Genomic DNA, 20,853 nt, shown 5'->3' on the forward strand with positions numbered 1-20,853 from the left:
CAGGAAAGAAATCTGCCAACCCTACCTGGTCTGGCCTACATGTGACTCCAGACCCATAGCAATGTGGTTGACTCTGAATTGCATATGATATAGCTGAGCAAGTCACTTAATTCAAGGGCAGTTAGGGTTGGGCCAACAAATGCTGGCCTTGCCAGTAACACCCACATCCCATGAAAACATTTTAAAAAAACTCACTTTATGAAAGATGTGAATGTTTTGTAACATAGAATAGAAGAAAATGGGATTCAGTTACAGCTTGGAATCTAATCAAGGGGTTTATATATAAAATAACAGATACATGAGTGTGAGTTTTATTTGGTTAATTATTCCTTGTATTTGCTGTTCTAGTTTTTGGGCTGTCGATTCCCTTTTTTGGTTCCAGTTTATTTTAGCACCCTGGCTTCTGTGTGACTGAATGACATCAGCTCATTATGTGTGTATGGTTTTGCTTCCCTCTTTACGATGGCAGATGATTTCCTTAAAACACAATTATGTTATGAGGCAAAAAACATTGCTTTTTATATCACCAAAGGCCCCAAGGTTGTCTGCCTGATCTAACTGATCTCATTGAAATACAAGTATTTATTTAATTAACTGTACACTAGTGAGAGTCAGTGTGTGGAACTGTACCCCAATGACAGTCAGTGTGTGTGGAACTGTACCCCAGTGAGAGTCAGTGTGTGTGGAACTGTACCCCAGTGAGAGTTAGTGTGTGGAACTGTACCCCAGTGAGAGTCAGTGTGTGTGGAACTATGTCCCAGTGATCGAGATTGCAATGGAAAGGCAAATGAAACATCTTTTATTCCATGGTTCGTTCTGTCTCCTTACCTTCTGCCCAATGGCCATGCTGTGTCCAGATCAACACCCTCCAAAGCTAGGTCAAAGGTTATTTCATTCAGAGAGTACAACTGCTCCATGATGTCAGATCTGAGCCTCTCTGATAGGAAGGGATTCCTGGCATAATACCATTCACTGTAAAAGAGCAGTCAATGTAGTGTGTGTCAGAGTAATGATGTGACAGATCACAATAGTTTTTGCAAGACAATGTCTGTCAGAGGATGCCAGCTCTTGATGTCTGTTCTTCACACATTTGAACCTGATTAATCTGAATCAACCTGTCTGGAAAATTTCCCTTAACAGTCACAAGGTAACACAAGTGCCCTAGACGTATGGAGTCCAACACTCTCCCAACTCACTCATTTTATATATTCTTTCATGGGGTGTGGGCATCGCCAGCTAGCCCAGCATTTATTGCCCTTGAGAAGGTGGTGGTGAGCTGCCTTATTGAATTGCTGCAGTCCATGTGGTGTAGGTATACCCACACTGCTGTTAGGGAGGCCGTTCCAGGATTTTGACCCAGCAACATTGAAGGAACAGCGATATATTTCCAAGTTAAAATGATGTGTGCCTTGGAGGGGAATAGCTTGGTGGTGTTCCCATGTGTCTGCTGCCCTTGTCCTTCTAGATCGTAGTGGCTGTGGGTTTGGAAGCTGCTGACAAAAGAGCCTTGGTGAGTTGCTGCATTTCATCTTGTAGATGGTGCACATAGCTGTCACTGTGTGAAGGAGTGAATGTTTAAGGTGATGGATGGGGTGCCAATCAAGCAGGCTGTTTTGCCCTGGATGGTGTTGAGCTTCTTAAGTATTGTTGGCAAGTGGAGAGTATTCCATCACACTCCTGACTTGTACATTGTAGAGGGTGAACAGACTTTGGGGAGTCAAGAGATGAGTTACTCGTCACAGAATTCTCAGAGATAAAAACAAAAAAAAAACCAAAAAGCAAAAAATCAAAAAAACTGCGGATGCTGGAAATCCAAACCAAAAACAGAATTACCTGGAAAAACTCAGCAGGTCTGGCAGCATCGGCGGAGAAGAAAAGAGTTGACGATTCGAGTCCTCATGACCCTTCGACAGAACTTGAGTTCGAGTCCAAGAAAGAGTTGAAATATAAGCTGGTTTAAGGTGTGGGGGGGGGGGGGGTGGTGGGGGGTGTGGAGAGAGAGAAGTGGAGGGGGATGGTGTGGTTGTAGGCAAAAGCTGTGATAGAAGCAGATCAACAAAAGATGTCACAAACAACAGGACAAAAGAACACATAGGTGTTAAAGTTGGTGATATTATCTAAACGAATGTGCTAATTAAGAATGGATGCTAGGGCACTCAAGGTATAGCTCTAGTGGGGGTGGGGAGAGCATAAAAGATTTGAAATATTTAAAAATAATGGAAATAGGTGGGAAAAGAAAAATCTATATAATTTATTGGAAAAAAACAAAAGGAAGGGGGAAACAGAAAGGGGGTGGGGATGGAGGGGGGAGCTCAAGACCTAAAGTTGTTGAATTCAATATTCAGTCCGGAAGGCTGTAAAGTGCCTAGTCGGAAGATGAGGTGTTGTTCCTCCAGTTTGCGTTGTGCTTCACTGGAACAATGCAGCAAGCCAAGGACAGACATGTGGGCAAGAGAGCAGGGTGGAGTGTTAAAATGGCAAGCGACAGGGAGGTTTGGGTCATTCTTGCGGACAGACCGCAGGTGTTCTGCAAAGCGGTTGCCCAGTTTACGTTTGGTCTCTCCAATGTAGAGGAGACCACATTGGGAGCAACGAATGCAGTGGACTAAGCTGGGGGAAATGCAAGTGAAATGCTGCTTCACTTGAAAAGAGTGTTTGGGCCCTTGGACAGTGAGGAGAGAGGAAGTGAAAGGGCAGGTGTTGCATCTTTTGCATGGGCATGGGGTGGTGCCATAGGAGGGGGTTGAGGAGTAGGGGGTGATGGAGGAGTGGACCAGGGTGTCCCGGAGGGAGCGATCCCTACGGAATGCCGATAGGGGGGGAGAAGGGAAGATGTGTTTGGTGTGGCATCATGCTGGAGTTGGCGGAAATGGCGGAGGATGATCCTTTGAATGCGGAGGCTGGTGGGGTGATGAGTGAGGACAAGGGGGACCCTATCATGTTTCTGCCCACCCCCTTTCTGTTTCCCCCTTCCTTTTGTTTTTTTCCAATAAACTATATAGATTTTTCTTTTTCCACCTATTTCCATTATTTTTAAATATTTCAAATCTTTTATGCTCTCCCCACCCCCACTAGAGCTATACCTTGAGTGCCCTACCATCCATTCTTAATTAGCATATTCATTTAGATAATATCACCAACTTTAACACCAATGTGTTCTTTTGTCCTGTTGTTTGTGACATCTTTTGATGATCTGCTTCTATCACTGCTTTTGCCTACAACCACACCATCCCCCTCCACTTCTCTCTCTCTCTCTCTCTCTCCGCCCCCCCCCCCCCCCCCCCCCGCCCCCCCCCCACACCTTAAACCAGCTTATATTTCAACTCTTTCTTGGACTCGAACTTAAGTTCTGTCGAAGGGTCATGAGGACTCGAAACGTCAACTCTTTTCTTCTCCGCCGATGCTGCCAGACCTGCTGAGTTTTTCCAGGTAATTCTGTTTTTGTTACAGAATTCTCAGACTCTGACCTGCCCTTGTAGCCACATATTTTATATGGCTGGCCCAGTTCAGTTTCTGGTTAATGATATCTCCCAGTTAGCCCCACCATAGAATCACAGAATCACAGAATTGTTACTGTACAGATGGAGACCATTCAGCCTGTCATGTCTGCACTGGCTCTTTGTAGATGCAATTTACTGAGTGCCGCCCCCTGCTTTCGCCCCATTAGCTCTGCACATTCTTCCTTTTCAACTAATTATCCACTTCTCTTTTGAAGGCCTCGATTGAACCTGCCTCCACCACACTCTCAGACAATGCATTCCAAATCCTAATTAGTCACTGCATAAAAAAGTTTTCCCTCATGTCAGGATTGCTTCTTTTGCCAATTGCCTTAAGCCGGGGTCCTCAGATTCTCGGTTCTTCCAACTTTACCTATACCTGGCTCTTTCCCCATAGCCCTCCTGACTTTCATGTATTTATCCAATTCTCTTTTGAATGTTACTAATGCCCTGCTTCCACCACCCTTTCAGGTGGTGCATTCCAGATCACAACAACTCGCTGTGTAAAAATTCTCCCCATCCCCTTCTGGTTCTACTGCCAATTATCTCAAATCTGTGTTCACTGGTGAATGACCACCCCCCCCACCTCCCCCCCCCCCCACCACGCCACTGGAGACAGTTTCTCCTTATTGACTCTACTAAAACTGTTTATGATTTTGAGCACCTCTATTAAATCTTCCCTTAACCTTCTCTGCTTTAAGCAGAATAATTCCACTTTCTTTCACCACTTTCCATAACTAATGCCATTTAAAGATTGGCCCCCTGTGTGAAGGGGCTAGCCACTCCTTGAATTGTCCCATATCCACCCCCGCCGCTCCAGCCCTAACAGTTGATGCCTCCCACAGAAATGTGAAGGAGTAAATATGAAAGCCACCATAACATGACCATAATATGATAGAATTTTGGATGATGTTTGAAAGTGAGGTAGTTCAAACTGAAGCCAGGTCGTTAAATTGAACAAAGGAAATTCTGAAGGTATGAGGGGAAAATTGGATGAAGTGGATTGGGAAAATACATTAAAAGGTATGACAGTACATAGGCAAAGGATGGTAGTTAAAGAATTATTACATAGTTTAAAGCAACTATACATTCCTTCAAGTCACAAAAACCCAAAATGAAAAGTCAGTCAACTGTGGCTAATAAAGGAAGTTAAGAATTGTATAAGATGAAGGGAAAAGGTCCATAAAGTTGTCAGAAATTGTAGTAAACCTGAGGATTGGGGGATTTTAGAATACAGCAAAGGAGTACGAAGAAACTGATATAGAAAGGGAGAATAGCGTATGAATGTAAAACTAGCAAAAAACAAAATGGACTGTAAAAGCTTCTTTTGGTACATAAAAAGGAAACATTTGTCTAAGACAAATGTGGGCCCATTACAGGCAGGGTCAGGAGAATTTATAATGGAGAATAGGGAAATACAAATGTAGTAATTATAGTTTTGGGAAACTTTGGACTGTAGCTTTAAGAATAACTGTGTGCTGTAAGATCACATGATCTGTGTAAACCAATGTGTTAACACCGTGGGGAACCCCTACAGGAGAGAATAGTTCTTAGTTATGGAGTTTGATGCATGCGTGTAGTTGCTGCTGCTGTCTTGTAATATTCCCACTGACTAAAATTGCCTGAATATCTGCCCTATAACAGTAAAGAAGCTAAATGCTTACTTTGTGTCTGTCTTCCCTGAGGAAGAAACAAGAAATCTCCCAGAATTAGAGATCCAAGGGGCTAGGGAGAAGGAAGAATTGAAGGAAAATATTATTAGTAAGAAGGTTGGATTGGAGAAATTAATGGGACTGTAGGTTGATAAATCCCCGGGAATTGATTTTCTACATTGCAGTGTTTTGAAAGAGGTAGCTATGGAGATAGTGGATGCATTGGTGATCATCTTCCAAAATTGTATAGACTCTGGAACGGTTCCTGCAGATTGGAAGGTAGCAAATGTCACTCCACTATTTAAGAAGGGAGGGAGAAAGAAAGCAGGGAACTAAAAACCTGTCAGCCTTACATCAGGAGTAGGAAAAATGCTGGGATCTATTCTAAAGGATGTGATAAATGGACATGTATAATAGTGATCTGATTGGGCATCGTCAACATGGATTTATGAATGGGAAATCCTGTTTGACCAACCTGTTGCAGTCTTTTGAGGATGTTACGAACAGAATTGATAAAGGAGAGTTGATGGGCATAGTATACTTGGATTTTCAGAAGGCTTTTGATAAAGTCCCCCACAGTAGGTTAGCAAAATTAAACCACATGGGATAAAGGGTAATATACAGGCATGGGTTAAGGATTTGTTCACAAGTAGAAAACAGAATAGAAATAAACGAGGCATTCTCACATTGGCAGGCTGTGACTAGCAGGGTGCTGCAAGGAAGAGTACTTGAGCCCCAGTTGTTCAAAATATATATCAATGATTTGGATGTGGGGACCAAATGTAATATTTCCAAGTTCATGATGACACAAAACTAGATGGGAAAATGTGTTGTAAGGAAGATGCAAAGCGTCTTCAAAGGATTTTGGACAGACATAGTGACTAGGTAAGAACATGGCAGATGGAATATAATGTGGAAAAATGTGAGGTTATCCACTTTGGTAGGAGGAACAGATGCGCAGAGCCTTTCATAAATGGTAAGAGATTAGAAAGTGTAGATGTACAAAGGGGCCTGGGTGCCCTCATCAATAAGTCACTGAAAGCTAACATGCAGGTGCAACAAGCAATTAGGAAGGCTAATGGAATGTTGGCCTTTATTGCAAGATGGTTTGAGTACAGGAGTAGCAAAGTCTTGCTTCAATTGTATAGAACCTTGGTTAGACCGCACCTGGAGTATTGTGTGCAGTTTTGGTCCCCTTACCTTATTATTGCCATAGAGGGAGTTCAGCAAATGTTCACCAGGCTTTTTCCAGAATGGCGGGACTCTCCTCTGAAAAGAGATTGGGGAAACTGGCCCTGTATTCTCTAGAGTTTCGAAGAATGAGAGGTGATTTAATTGAAACCTATAAAATACTTAAAGGGATAGACAGGGTGGTTACAGGCAAGATATTTCCCTTGGTTGGGGAGTTTAGAACCAGGGGCCACAATTTCAAAATAAGGGGGAAGCTGCTTAGGGCCGAGATGAGGAGAATTTTTTTTTTTACTCAGAGGGTTGTGAATCTTTGGAATTCTCTACCCTAGAGTTTTGTGGAAGCTCAGTCATTGAGTATGTTTAAAGCAGAGATTGACAGGTTTCTAAACACCAATGACATAAAGGAATATGGGGATAATGTGGGGAAAAGCCATTGAAGTGGATGATCAGCCATGATAGTATTGAACGGCAGAGGAGACTTAATGGGCTGAATGACCTACTGCTGTTATGTTTATATGCCACAACTGTTATTACCCTCTTTAAATTTCAGGGTACCAGAATTTCCATTATCATCCTGTCAGGAGCACTGTTGAGCCAACAGGCAAAGCTAGAGAAAGAGACACTGAGGCCAAGGATTCAGGCTTGAGTTACACCAGCTCTCTCCTAACCTGAAAGGAATGGTCTGGCTGGGACATTCTCCAGGTAGTACTTTGACAGCTTCTCATTCATCACCACCAATTTCTGAAATATGGCTATAGGCCCAAATTTAACTGAATGCATGAAAAAGACATGGATTCTACAGCGCCTCGCACAACTCCCAAAGCACTATACAGCCAATGAAGTACTTTAGAAGTGTAGTTATTGTTGTATTCTAGGAAACACAGCACCCAAGTTGTGCACAGCAAGATTCCACAAACCTCAATGCGATAATAACCAGATAATCTGTCTCTTAATGATGAAAAATATTGAGCAGGACATTATGGACAGTTTCTCTGTAGAATAGTGCCATAGGATTGCTTACCTACCAGAGAGGGCAGACAGGGCCTTGGTTTTATATTGCATCAGAAAGACAGCATCTCTGGCAGTTTGCATCCCCTTTATGCTCTACAGGTGCGTCAACTTTGATTCTTATAGTCAAGTCCCACAGTGGGACTTGAAGCCTCAACCTTCCAAATCAGAGGTGAGGTTGCTACCAACTGAGTCATGGCTGATAGTCATTGGTGGTATAGCAACTGCAAGCACAAGGAGATCCAGTCTAGGTCTATTGTCCAGTGTTATTATCGGCACTGTAGAGAGAATTAAAAGCTAAAGGGCTGGGTTTATGTCAGGCTGGCAGATTGTATAGGTTTTTTGTTAAAAACTAACTTTAAAATTTTACACCATGCCCCTAGCCCTTAGGCCCTTTTGCACACGCTACCAAGAGGAATCTGAGATCTCCCTCAGCCTTTTTCCAGGGATCTCCTGAGCAAAGACCAGGGAACGCTATTACCAATGATCCTTGTTAAGTGCAGAACCTTCAGCCTGATATACATCTGTCAGTGTAATGATGGAGCAGAAATCTAAGATAGAGAGACCATGATGTTTAATTATTTCCTCAATAAAAGAGCTAATCAGAGAACTGGAGAAAAATACTGTTCTCACAGAGAAGCAGCTAGTCATGTCAGAGACAGAGGGATTGCATTGAAGGAGCTAACACGGAAATCGTGAAGGATTTGGAAGAGAGTGATAAAGACCCTGTAAGATTACAGGTGGAGAGGTAAAGACACTTGAGAAATGGGAGTTAGAAGGATGGATAAATTAAGGGATTGAAGATAGAGACACAGAGGGATAGAAGGATTCAGACAGTGAAGGATCAGGGATAGAGAAGTGAGGTATCGGGGATTGAGAGAGTCAGATGTTGGGGATATAGACAGTCAGATATTGGGGAAAAAGATGGTGAGGAACTGGGGATAGAGACAGATATCGGTGAAAGAAATAGTGAGGGATTGTGTATGGATGTTATCTACCTGGACTTCCAGAAGTCCTTTGACAAGGTGCCGCACAGGAGGCTGCTCAGAAAGATAAGAGCCCATGGTGTTAGAGGCAAGGTACTAGCATGGAAAGAAGATTGGCTGTCTGGCAGGAAGCAGAGAATGGGGATAAGGGGGTCCTTCTCAGGATGGCAGCTGGTGACTAGTGGAGTTCTGCAGGGGTCAGTGTTGGGACCACAACTTTTCACTTTATACATTAATGATCTAGATGAAGGAACTGAGGGCATCCTGGCTAAATTTGCAGATGATACAAAGATAGGTGGAGGGACAGGTAGTATTGAGGAGGCAGGGAGGTTGCAGAAGGATTTGAATAAGTTAGGAGAATGGGCAAAGAAGTGGCAGATGGAATACAACCTGGGGAAGTATGAGGTCATGCACTTTGGCAGGAAGAATAGAGGCATAGACTATTTTCTAAATGGGGAGAGAATTCAGAAATCTGGAGTGCAAAGGGACTTGGGAGTCCTAGTCCAGGATTCTCTTAAGGTTAACTTGCAGGTTGAGTCAGTAGTTAGGAAGGCAAATGCAATGTTGGCATTTATTTCGAGAGGACTAGAATATAAAAGCAGGGATGTGTTGCTGAGGCTTTATAAAGCTCTGGTTAGACCATATTTAGAATATTGTGAGCAGTTTTGGGCCCCGTATCTCAGGAAGGATGTTCTGGCCCTGGAGAGGGTCCAGAGGAGGTTCGCGAGAATGACCCCAGGAATGAAAGGCTTAACCTATGAGGAACATTTGAGGACTCTGGGTCTATACTCGATGGAGTTTAGAAGGATGAGGGGGGATCTGATTGAAACTTACAGAATATTGAAAGGCCTGGATAGAGTGGACGTGGAGAAGATGTTTCCATTAGTAGGAGAGACTAGGACCCAAGGGCCCAGCCTCAGAGTAAAGGGAAGACCTTTTAGAACAGAGATGAGGAGAAACTTCTTTAGCCAGAGAGTGGTGAATGTATGGAATTCATTGCCACAGAAGGCTGTGGAGGCCAGGTCATTGAGTGTATTTAAGACCGAGATAGATAGCTTCTTGATTGGTAAGGGGATCAAAGGTTACAGGGAGAAGGCGGGAGAAAGGGGTTGAGAAAATGATCAGCCATGATTGAATGGCGGAGCAGACTCGATGGGCTGAATGGCCTAATTTCTGCTCCTATGTCTTATGGTCTTATGGTCTTAATGTGCATAGAGATAGTGAGGGATTGGGGATAGAGACAGAGGGATTGGAGAAAGAGACAATGAGACATTGAGGATAGAGACAGTGAGGGACCGAGGACAGAGAGAGTGAGGGATTGGGGATAGAGACAGTGAGGTATTGGGGATAGAGACAGTAAGGGATTAGCTGATACTTGGTGCAGTAAATTGAGATTCAGTTGCAGACTGACATATGTCCTATGGATAGAGGAAGATTATTTTTGTTTTAAGTCCATGATTTGTCTCTCAAACTCTTCATTTCCACCTTTTCCCATCCAGATATGTAAATATCACCTCCTCTTTACCTGGCCAGCTCCTGATTGAGGAAGCAGAGCTGCAGTGAGTCTGCCAGTTGCTGTTGGACCAGACAGTATCGAATGAAAGCTCGTCCTTTCCCCATTGAGGTCTTCAGCTGCAAGCCACAAAGAAAGAGAGATAGAGAGCAGAAGGTTGTTGGTTACTTAGTACATTGAAACTGCTACTTACGCCAAGATTTAATATGTAGAAATACACATACTGCCTTCCCTCATGTTCTAGGTGTGAAATGCAATGTGTAAATGAGCCAAAATCCCAGATTCCCTCCCTGTTTGTGCAGGGCAAAGTCATACAGTTCTAATGAGTGGAGACAACTGTAAGTTATTAATGGGTTAGTGGAGGCGATTGATACCAGTCACCAGGGTCTCCTGGAACTTGCTTTATTATTTGTGCATTGGAGCGTAATTTTGCAGAGTTATTTTGATTGACAATTTATTTTCTTTGCTGCTTCTCCCAGTAATTGTAAGGTCAGGTTGGACATTGGATGGAGATGATGATGTGAGAGTGTTCCACTATTTCAGGTGTGATGAACAATTTGGTCTCCTGTCCTTTACTGTACATTTCTGTGTAAATTTATAAGCTTGGAGCATTCTCAGATAGGAAACTACAACCACAAAGTTTCAATGAAACCTATTCCATCAGCACCTACCCTTGTTGTGTGGTTACATTTCTGCACATTTGTTCCACACTTGTGACTATTCAGGCACACACAGATATAATCCCAGTAATCCTTCTGACTCCCAAAAATAGTTTTCCTCTCCTTCTGATCATACTGGGGAGAGAAAAAAATAAGAGTGAATTCATCTGAAAAGGAGGCATAGCTGGAGAAAGACCGAGTTACATAGACAGACAGTGAGGTAGAGACAGATATAGGCAGAGAGAGAGAGAGAGAGATACTGATGGACAGAGAGAGATAGTGAGAATAGAGGATAAGTAGAGATTGAAAGAGGTAGACACAGAGGAAGATAGAGATGTAGAGTGATGTAGAGAAAGAGATATAGGCAGAGAGATAAAACGATAATTAGATATGAATAATTTTCATTTACCAGCACTAGTATGAGAAATCATACACAGAGAAGATAGAATTGAAAACTGGTTTGAACTGGGTAGGGAGCTGGAGAATGAGATCTCCCACCTGTAACAGGTACTCGAGTTTTGTGCACAGCCCGTAGAGCACAGGGCTAGCATCAGTGATGGGCAGCTGATTCTTCTCCCAGGCCTTGCAAAGTTCTTGGATCGAATCTGTGAAATAGGACAGAGTTGCTGAGTGTTAACAGATCTCACACAGATAGGACAGTGGTAGAGATTAAAGAGATGAGATTGTGAATTAAATTGTCTTACTCTGAAGATCTTTGATCACCTTTAGGAGCTGAATGTCAGTGTCTCCTGCCATTCTGGGGCAGTAATCTGCTCAACAGGACCCCATGCAACCTGCAACAAAGGACTGATCTGTTAGTGAGGATGGGTCTTCCTCCTTCTAACTTGCTCCTCACAATAATAGGCTCCATAGCATCGGATGTCAGATGTTGATTGTTTCAGCAAACATTAAATTATTAATAACTAAACACACACTCAACCGATCATAATAACTCGCTGAGTAAATAAATGCTCTTCAACTCCATCCTGGATTTTTGTCAATTATCTTAAATCTGTGGCCTCTGGTTGCTGACCCTCCTGCCAGTGGAAACAGTTTCTCCTTATTTACTTTACTTGTTTATTTTGAACGCTCCTTGTTCTCCCCTTAATCTCCTCACAACGTTGCCACCTTTTGTTGCCAGACGCTCAATAAAACAAAGTTCATTTCCTAACTCCAGCGTCTTCAAACACCAGGGTTCAGAAAATCACCAGGTCCAAAGCTGGGTAGATTATGTCACAATTCTGTCCACTGCATGGGACCTTCCATCCTCCTGTGTGGACATTGTAATGGGGTTTAATGGGATCACTGGGGCCCTCACTTTCCTCTTTCAGGGGCACACTACACAGTATTCTATACCTGGCTGGGGTAGAGGGCTGATAGTGCCCCTCAGCGTCACCAAAAATTAATGGTGGGGACAATTCCAAACAAAATTCATCTCTGAGAGTCAAGGCAATGATTGCAGCCTAAGACCCAAAGCAGAGAGCACAAATGACTACAAAGCCAACTGGTTCTTTGGCTCCCAATCCAACCTTGCTGGAAAGATAGGAATTCATGACCTTGGGAATGCTCTGACTTTGACCCCATTCTGTCTGATGCCATTGCCCATATAAGGAACTCTGTTCCTTACAAGGTCTTGAGGGCAAAGTCCTTGTCAGGGGCATGAACAGGTGTATCCAGGGTTAGAGCCAATGGGTCAGAGAATTTCAGCCAGTGTACCCAGAATTCGGGAGCTTCCCCCTACAGCTGCTGGATTCCAACACCCTGCCCAGTACTTACAAAACCAAGAAGCTCATTTCCCCACTCCCTGGAGTTCTTATAGACCCTGATACCATCCCCAGTCCTGCCACGTCCTGAGACTCTCTGCGCCCCAGAATGGAGATGAACCTCTCTCACCTCCCCCACTCCCCACCATCCCTCTACCTCGACCGGAGCCCCTCAGGAATCCATCAGTCTGGTTGAACATGACCTTCTTCCTTCACAGAGCAGCAGATCCTGAGAAGCTGTTACATCACTGCCAAAACTCTACCCCCATCTCTGGTGTATACCCCAGAAACCCCTCACTGCATCTGGCCCCCACCAGTCAGCTACATATTACCACCCATTTTTGTGAGCTTTAGATCAAAGTGCAATTTTTAAAATTAATTTATGGGATGTGGGCATCACTGGCTAGGCCAGCATTTATTGCCCATTCCTGATTGCCCTTGGGAAGGTGGTAGTGAGCTGCTTTCTTGAACTGCTGCAGTCCATGCGGTGTAGGTACACCCACACTGCCGTTAGGGAGGGAGTTCCAGGATTTTCGCCCAGTGACAGTGAAGGAACTGCAATAAATTTCCTAGTCAGGATGGTGGGTTGCTTGGAGGGGAACCTCTAGGTGGTGGTGTTCCCATCTATCTCCTTCTTGTCCTTCTAGGTGGTAGCAGTCATGGGTTTGAAAGGGTTTGAAGGAGCCTTGGTGAGTTCCTGCAGTGCATCTTGTAGATGGTACACACTGCTGCCACTGTGCGTAGGTGGTGGAGGTAGTGAATGTTTGCAGATGGGATGCCAATGAAGCGGGCTGCTTTGTCCTGGATGGTGTTGAGCTTCTTGAGTGTTGTTGGAGCTGCACTCATCCAGGCAAGTGGGGAGTATTCCATTGCACTCCTGACTTGTGCCTTGTAGATGGTGGAGAGGCTTTGGGGAGTCAGGAGGTGAGTTACACGTTGCACGATTCCTAGCCTCTGACCTGCTCTTGTAGCCACAGTATTTATATGGCTAGTGCAATTCAGTTTCTGGTCAATGGAAACCCCCCCCCAGGCTGTTGATAGTGGGGGATTCAGCAATGGTAATGTTATTGAATGTCATGGGGCGATGGTTAGATTCTCTCTTGTTGGAGGTGTCATTGCCTGGTACTTGTGTGGTGCTAATGTTACTTGCCACTTGCCTGCCCCAGCCTGGATACTGTCCAAATCTTTCTGCATTTGGTCGTGGACTACTTCAGTATCTTAGGAGTCGCAAATGGTGCTGAACATTGTGCAATCATCAGTGAACATCCACACTTCTGACCTTCTGATGGAAGGGAGTTCGTTGATGAAGCAGCTGAAGATGGTTGGTCCTAGAGCACAACCCTGAGGAACTCCTGTGATGATGTCCTGGAGCTGAGATGACTGACCAACAACCACAACCATTTTCCTATGTGCTAGCTATGACTCCAACCAGCGGAATTTTCCCCCTGATTCCCCGTGAATCCAATTTTTCTAGGGCTCCTTGATGCAATGCTTAGTCAAGTGCTGCCTTGATTTCAAGGGCAGTCACTCTCACCTCACCTCAGAAATTCAGCTCTTTTGGCCATGTTTGAACCAAGGCTGTAATGAGGTCAGGAGCTGAGTGACCCTGGCAGAACCCAAACTGAGTATTAGTGAGCAGGTTATTGCTAAGCAAATACCACTTGATAATGCTGTTGATGACCCCTTCTATCACTTTACTGATGATGGAGAATAGACTGATGGGGTGGTAGTTGGCCAGGCTGGATTTGTTCTACTTTTTTGTACAGGATGTCCCTTGACATTTTCCACATAGCCGGGTAAATGCCAGTGTTTCACAGCACAGAAACAGACCATTTGACCCATAAAAGGATCGAGAACGAGAGGGCACAGATTTATTTTGATTTGTAAAAGAAGCAAATATGAGTGAGAAAAAACTTTTCCACACGATGAGTATTTCGGGTTTGGAATGCACTGCCTGAAAATGTGGTGGAGGCAGGTTCAATTGAGACATTAAAGAGGGCATTAGATGATTATTTAAATAAAAACAATGTGCAGAGTTACGGGGAAAAAGCAGGAGAATGGCACTGAGTTATAATGCTCATTCGGAGGGCTGGTGCAGACATGATGGGCTGATTGGCCTCCCTGCACACAGTAACAATTCTGTGATTCTGTGAACCACTGCTTGAGGTAGCAAGTTCCATATTCTCACCACTGTCTGGGTAAAGAAGTTTCTCCTGAATTCCCCTATTGAATTTATATTTACGATTTCTAGTTTGAACTTCTCCACAAGTGAAAACATCTTTTCCAGACTCCCCTATCAAATCCTCCATAATTATAAAGACCTCTAACAGATCACCTCTCAAGCTTTTCTTTTCTGGAGAAAAGAACACCAGCCTGTCCAATCTTTACTGAGAGTTGTACTTTCTCAGTTCTGCTATCATCCTGGTCAAAATGAATATTATATAATTAGGGCATTGATCAATGCCACTGATTTAAAGTTTTGTTCTTGGAACTAACAATGACCCAAACATAATCCTCAGTCATACCTCAATACCCCAAATTACCTGTACGTTACAATGCCCAACATCTAGATTTAGCCTTCCGGACTGAATATTGAATTCAACAACTTTAGGTCGTGAGCTCCCTCCCCCATCCCCACCCCCTTTCTGTTTCCCCCTTCCCTTTTTTTTTCCAATAAATTATAAAGATTTTCCTTTTCCCACCTATTTCCATTATAAAAAAAAACCCCACTAGAGCTATACCTTGAGTGCCCTACCATCCATTCTTAATTAGCACATTCGTTTAGATAATATCACCAACTTTAACTTTAACACCTATGTGTTCTATTGTACTATTGTCGTTGACATCTTTTGATGATCTGCTTCTATCACTGCTTGTTTGTCCCTACAACCACACTCCCCCCGCCTCCACCTCTCTGTCTCTCTATCTCTCCGCCCCCCACACACACACCTTAAACCAGCTTATATTTCAACTCTTTCTTGGACTCGAACTCAAGTTCTGTCGAAGGGTCATGAGGACTCGAAACGTCAACTCTTTTCTTCTCCACCGATGCTGCCAGACCTGCTGAGTTTTTCCAGGTAATTCTGTTTTTGTTTTGGATTTCCAGCATCCGCAGTTTTTTTTTTGTTTTTATCTAGATTTAGTTCCTGTTCTAGTGTGTGACATCAACAGGACCTTGATGGCATTTACAACAAAAGTAACTTACATTTGGAAAGGAGCTTAACTCCAAGCTTCACAGGAAAATCATGACCTCTTCTGTCCAGGACTCCACCCCCATTTCCCTCCCATGGGACACTTCAGTAACACCCTCTCCTGTTATTTACCTACAAGCTGGAAGTGGATCAGTGACCATAAATGAGACCTGGGGGTTAATATCCCAGGCCTGATACTTCGGCCAGTTTGTGAGGTCCACACTCAACCGTTTAGGGTTAAAATTGTCTCCAATGTTTGCTGTGCCCTTCCTACTTTCTCTATCTGAATATTTCAGAAGAGGAAATGGGGTTAATGACTCTTTGGTGTTAATGATTATCATGGTGATGCAGGCATTGCTGTACCTCCTTGTATTGATGCTGCCGCCACAGCGGCTATGGGTAATCACACATTGACTGCTTAAAGTCATGTCTATCCACAGTAATTTGTGGGCTAGGTTTGATGTGATGCATGTAACATGACCATGTGAAGCATCTCCATCATCTATACCAACTCTTGCTATTTCCCTGCAGCTGAGCAATCACTGAATAAGAAGGAAAGAGACCTCCCTTTCTTTGGCACCTTTCACAACCCCAGGACGTCCCAAAGTGCTTTACAGCCAATGAAATACTTTTTTAAGCGCAGTCACTGTTTTAATGTAGGAAATGCAAATTTATGCACAGCAAGATCCCACAAAGATCAATCTGTTTTAAGTGACTTTGTTTGGGGGATAAATATTGGTCAGATCATCAGGGAAATCTCCCCTGCTCTTGTTGAAATGATTTTGGGATTTTTCATGTCCACTTGAGAGGGCAGGTGGGGCCCCAGTTTAGTGCTGGGTGGTATTTATACTATAAACACCTTACACCCATTATGAATTTGTACAATGTTAATTCTGAACACTGTCTGGTTGGATCTGACAAATCAACCAGTTGGATCTCAAGAATAATTTAAAGGGTCATTGTCTTTATGATATGAATTCCAAGCTAAAATAGCTGAAGCTCAGTTGATTGAAATGGTTAGGATTGGGATTAATATTTTGATAGAAGAAAATGAAAAGAATTTCAGAAAGAGGAAAGGGTCACTGGGCCCAAGAAACCCATCAGTACAAGATATCAGTACAAATGGACAAACATTTCATTGTGATGTTCATTCCTGGAACTCCTTATACCCCTCTCATCTCCCTCACTATAAGGCCAGCTTTATAAACAAGAACTTCTGGTTGTGAATTTGATATTCTGAAAGTGTGAAGTGTCCAGACTTCTCTCACTGAACCTAAGGTTGTAATGTTTATTTTTAAAGATAAATTGATGCAATATTTTGATTCTTATCTATGTTAATGTCAGACTCAATAATGACCCTGAGACCGATGTTGCACTCAGCATTTATATTGATGCAGATCTCAATGTTAGTGTTGTTCGTGGCAAGAATGTGACAAAATACAAGAATATATTGATAAACTTGTAGAATGGGTGTGTAATTGGCAAATGAATTTTATTATTAATAAATGTGAGGTGGTGCGATTTGATAGGAAGAGTAAGGAGGATCCACTACATGACAAATAAATGTCTAAAATGGGGTTGAGGAATCTGAGGTATAGACACACGAATTGCTAAAAAGTAATGACACAAGTTAATAAAGCCATAAAAAGCACTGGATTCATTTCTGGGGGGAATAGGATTCAAAAGTTATTTCAAACTTCAGTAGAACCTTGGTTCGACCACACATGGAATACTGAAAACAGTTCCAATCTACATATTATAAAAAGGATACAAAGGTGCCAGAGAAGATGAAAAAAGACTTACAATGATGGTATCAGACTGAGAGGCTATACTTATCAGGAAAGATTGAACAGGCTGGGGCTCTTTTCTCAGGAAAAGAGAACATTGAGAGGTGACCTACTAGAGATCTTTAAAATGATGAAAGCATTTGATAGGTTAGACATAGGTAAAATGTTTCCACTTGTGTGGAGTCCAGAACTCGGGACCATCAATGTAAGACAGCCACTAATAAATCCAATAGGGAATTCAGGAGAAACTTCTTTACCTGGAGAGTGGGGACAATGTGAAAATTTTTACCACAGGGAGAGGCTAAGGTGAATAACATTGATGTATTTAAGGGGAAACTAGATAAACTCATGAGGGAGAAAGGAATAAAAGGATAAACTGATAGGGTGAGATGAAAGGGTGGTGAGGCTTGGTTGGAGCATAAACAGTGGTATTAATCAGTTGGGCTGAATGGCCTGTTTCTGGGCTGTAATTCCATGTAATTCGATGATGTAATTTAATGCTGGTGTTGGTATTGGTGTGGAATCCTGTATCCTCCCCTCTGATTCTACATCCTTCCCCAAGTGGCTGCACTCTCACCCCTGAGTCAGAGGGTTGGAGATTTAAGACCCACCCCAGAGACTTGAACCCATAATCCAGGCTGCCACTCCCAATGGATTACTGAGGATGTGACACATCTTTCAGATGAGGCATTAAACCGAGCCCCATCTGTCCCCTCAAGCGGGGATAAAATTTCCTATGCCTGCTATTTCAAAAAAGAGCAGGGGAGTTCTCTCCTAAATCCTGGGCCAATATTTACCTCTCAGTCAACATCACTGAAACAGATTATCTGGTCATTATCAGAACGGTGTTTGTGGAATCTTGCTGTGGACAAATTGGCTGCTGCATTTCCTACTTTACAACAGTGACTACATTTGCCACTTGATCAGTACTCCATCTACGAACTTAACATTCTCTGCCTCCACCACCAATGCATAGTAGCAGCAGTGTGTACCACTTACAAGGTGCACTGCAACAACTCAACAAGCCTCCTTCGACAGCACCTTCCAAACCTACAATCCCTACCACCTAGAAGGACAAGGGCAGCAGATACATGGGAACACCACCACCTGGAAGTTCCCCACCAAGTCACTCACCATCCTGACTTGGAAATATATCGCCGTTCCTTCACTGTCGCTGGGTGAAAGTCCTGGAACTCCCTCCCTAACAGCACTGTGGGTGTACCTACATTACATGGACTGCAGCGGTTCAAGAAGGCAGCTCACCACCATCTTCTCAAGGGCAGTTAGAGAAGGGTAATAAATACTGGCCCAGCCAGCGATGCTCAAATTCCATGGAAGAATAAAAAAACTTCAGGAATCCTCTCATTGTGAAAGATGCTTTATAAATTCAGGTCTTCTTTTCCTCATTTATTTACGGGGAGTTAAGGTTACTGAGCTCATTCTGAGCCCATTAACACTCTATTAGAGCCGAGTAAAGTCATTCAAAATCAAACGCTAGGTAATGATTCTCTGTCTGGCTACCTCTCTCTATCTTTTTATCCTTTTGTTCGATTGTCAATCGGTTCGTGTCTGATTGTCTGTCTCTCTCTGTGTGTCTGATTGCCTGCCTTTCTCTGTTTCTGATTGTCTGTCTCTCTGTGTCTGATTGTCTGCCTCTCTGTCAGATTGTCTCTCTCTGTCTGATTGTCTGTCTCTCTCTGACTGTTTCTCTCTGTGTGTGATTGTCTCCCTGTGTCTGATTGTCTGTCTCTCTCTGTGTGTCTGATTGCCTACCTTTCTCTGTGTCTGATTGTCTATCTCTGTGTCTGATTGTCTGCCTCTCTGTCAGATTGTCTCTCTCTGTCTGATTGGCTTTCTCACTGTTTGATTATTTGTCTCTCTCTCTATGTCTGTCTGATAATCCGTCTCTGAAGAATTATCTGTCTCTGTGATTGTTTCTCTTCTTAATGTCTGTTTGATTAGCTGTGTTTGTCTGATTATCTGTATTTTATAGTCTGTCTGTGTCTCTCTATCTGATTGTCTGTCTCCCTCTGTCTGATTATCTGCCTTTCTCTGCCTGATTGTCTGTCTCTCTCTGTCTGTCTTCCTGTCTGTGTTTAATTACCTGTGTCTCTCCAACAGATTGCCTGTCTCTCTACCTCTATTTGATTTTCTGTTTCCCTACAAGTTTGTCTGTGTTTTATTGTCTATGTCTGATTTCCTGAGTTGCAGTCTGTGCAGCCTGAATCCACCACTTATACTAAGTGACCCTTTGCTGTGCTGTTTCTCTATAGTTGCAGAGGGTGAGGACAGAATCGCCTTATCTCTGGTCCACCTGCTGTGCGTGCCACCACAGACACAGCTTCCTACCTTCTCCCTGATGATATGGCAGCGATGAAGATTTTGCTAAAAGCGACAGTCTTCTGAACGGCAATCCCATCAGGTTTTGCTCACTGCTCCTGTGTGTTTGCAGAAGTTGTGACACAGAGACAGGAAGTGTTCCAATTTAAAAGAGCACATGCCACAGCCTATTAACCCATCCCAGCCCATATAGCCCTGTCTTGGTCTCAGGCCACAATGCTTGGGGTTTTGGCATCAATAGTTGCCAAGATGCTTCCTAATCTTTCACCAGTGGGCCATGGAGAAACTCTGATGTTCAGAGAAATAAGCTTTGGGCCATTTTTTTCCCCAGTTTGCCCTCCCCTCAATCCCCTTCATCCAATGGGCATAGTGTCTTGCTGGGGTGTGGCTGAAACAGATGGCCTAATACCTCTTTCTTCATTTGTGAATGTCTACAAACCAGAGCCAGCCCAGACCAATTCTGTCCTTTTACAAAGTACGCAGAAAGGCATTCCAACAAAGATCATTGGACAGTGATCAGGAGCAGGAATCTTGCCTGATTTCCTCACTGTCTAACCCAGGGGTCATTGGATAGTGATCAGGAGCAAGAATCCTGGCTGATTACCCCTCTCCCTGAGCCATGTTGCAGTCCCTGCAGTAATGCCTGAGAGTTACTGATTCAGCATGGACACTCCAGTTCCACGCCTTACACTTGCATAAAGAGGCGATATCTGGAGGGGTTCACAATGTTCGTGGCAATACAATTTGGACACCACTTGGGGGCATTTCTTCCAGTAACAAAAGCCCAGCCATCATCTTCTACCCCCAGGTGTTGGCCTTGATTCTCTTTGCTACAGGGTCTGTCTGTTATTTATCATTCCAGGGTATGTAGCGCATTATGACATAACATGATGATCATCCCTGTTCAATCGTGGCTCTTGTGAAGGTCCTTTAGGAATTTTACCCTTCAGTGAAACGACTGGTGCTCAGTGCATGGCCGTAGGGACCCTGGTGTTGAGACCATCTTTAATATGGAGCCTCAGAATTTTGGTAATTGCAGATTGATTTTTAAATTAACAGATATAAGTCATTCTCAGGGGAGTTTCCCTTTAAATTTTATTTATCAAGCAGTATCTGCCTGGGCAGGCCGAGATTGTCATAGCACAGCACACCCTGTAACAAAAGCTTTGACAAGGGTACAGAATCAGTGGGTGTGGCAGAACATTGTATACAGTTCTGTCAGTGTTTGAGAGGTGCCTGAGTGCAGACCTGCAGGAACAGGAGTTA

General features: G+C 43.5%; 1 protein-coding gene across 1 annotated transcript in view; it reads right to left on the minus strand.

The window, feature by feature from the left end:
• LOC121285247 (FYVE and coiled-coil domain-containing protein 1-like) overlaps positions 1–19,707 on the minus strand; it is a 38,275-nt gene extending 18,568 nt beyond the window's left edge. Inside the window, exons 1-6 of the mRNA XM_041201619.1 lie at positions 19,597–19,707; positions 11,211–11,300; positions 11,005–11,111; positions 10,519–10,641; positions 9,860–9,966; positions 829–972 (exon numbers count right to left, since the gene is read on the minus strand). Of these exons, the coding sequence (XP_041057553.1) occupies positions 829–972; positions 9,860–9,966; positions 10,519–10,641; positions 11,005–11,111; positions 11,211–11,262 (533 nt within the window). The 5' untranslated portion in view covers positions 11,263–11,300; positions 19,597–19,707. The remainder of the gene's footprint in view (positions 1–828; positions 973–9,859; positions 9,967–10,518; positions 10,642–11,004; positions 11,112–11,210; positions 11,301–19,596) is intronic.
• Positions 19,708–20,853: the final 1,146 nt, after the last annotated feature.

Source organism: Carcharodon carcharias, chromosome 12 (genome assembly GCF_017639515.1).
Source record: "Carcharodon carcharias isolate sCarCar2 chromosome 12, sCarCar2.pri, whole genome shotgun sequence".
NCBI lineage: Eukaryota > Metazoa > Chordata > Chondrichthyes > Lamniformes > Lamnidae > Carcharodon > Carcharodon carcharias.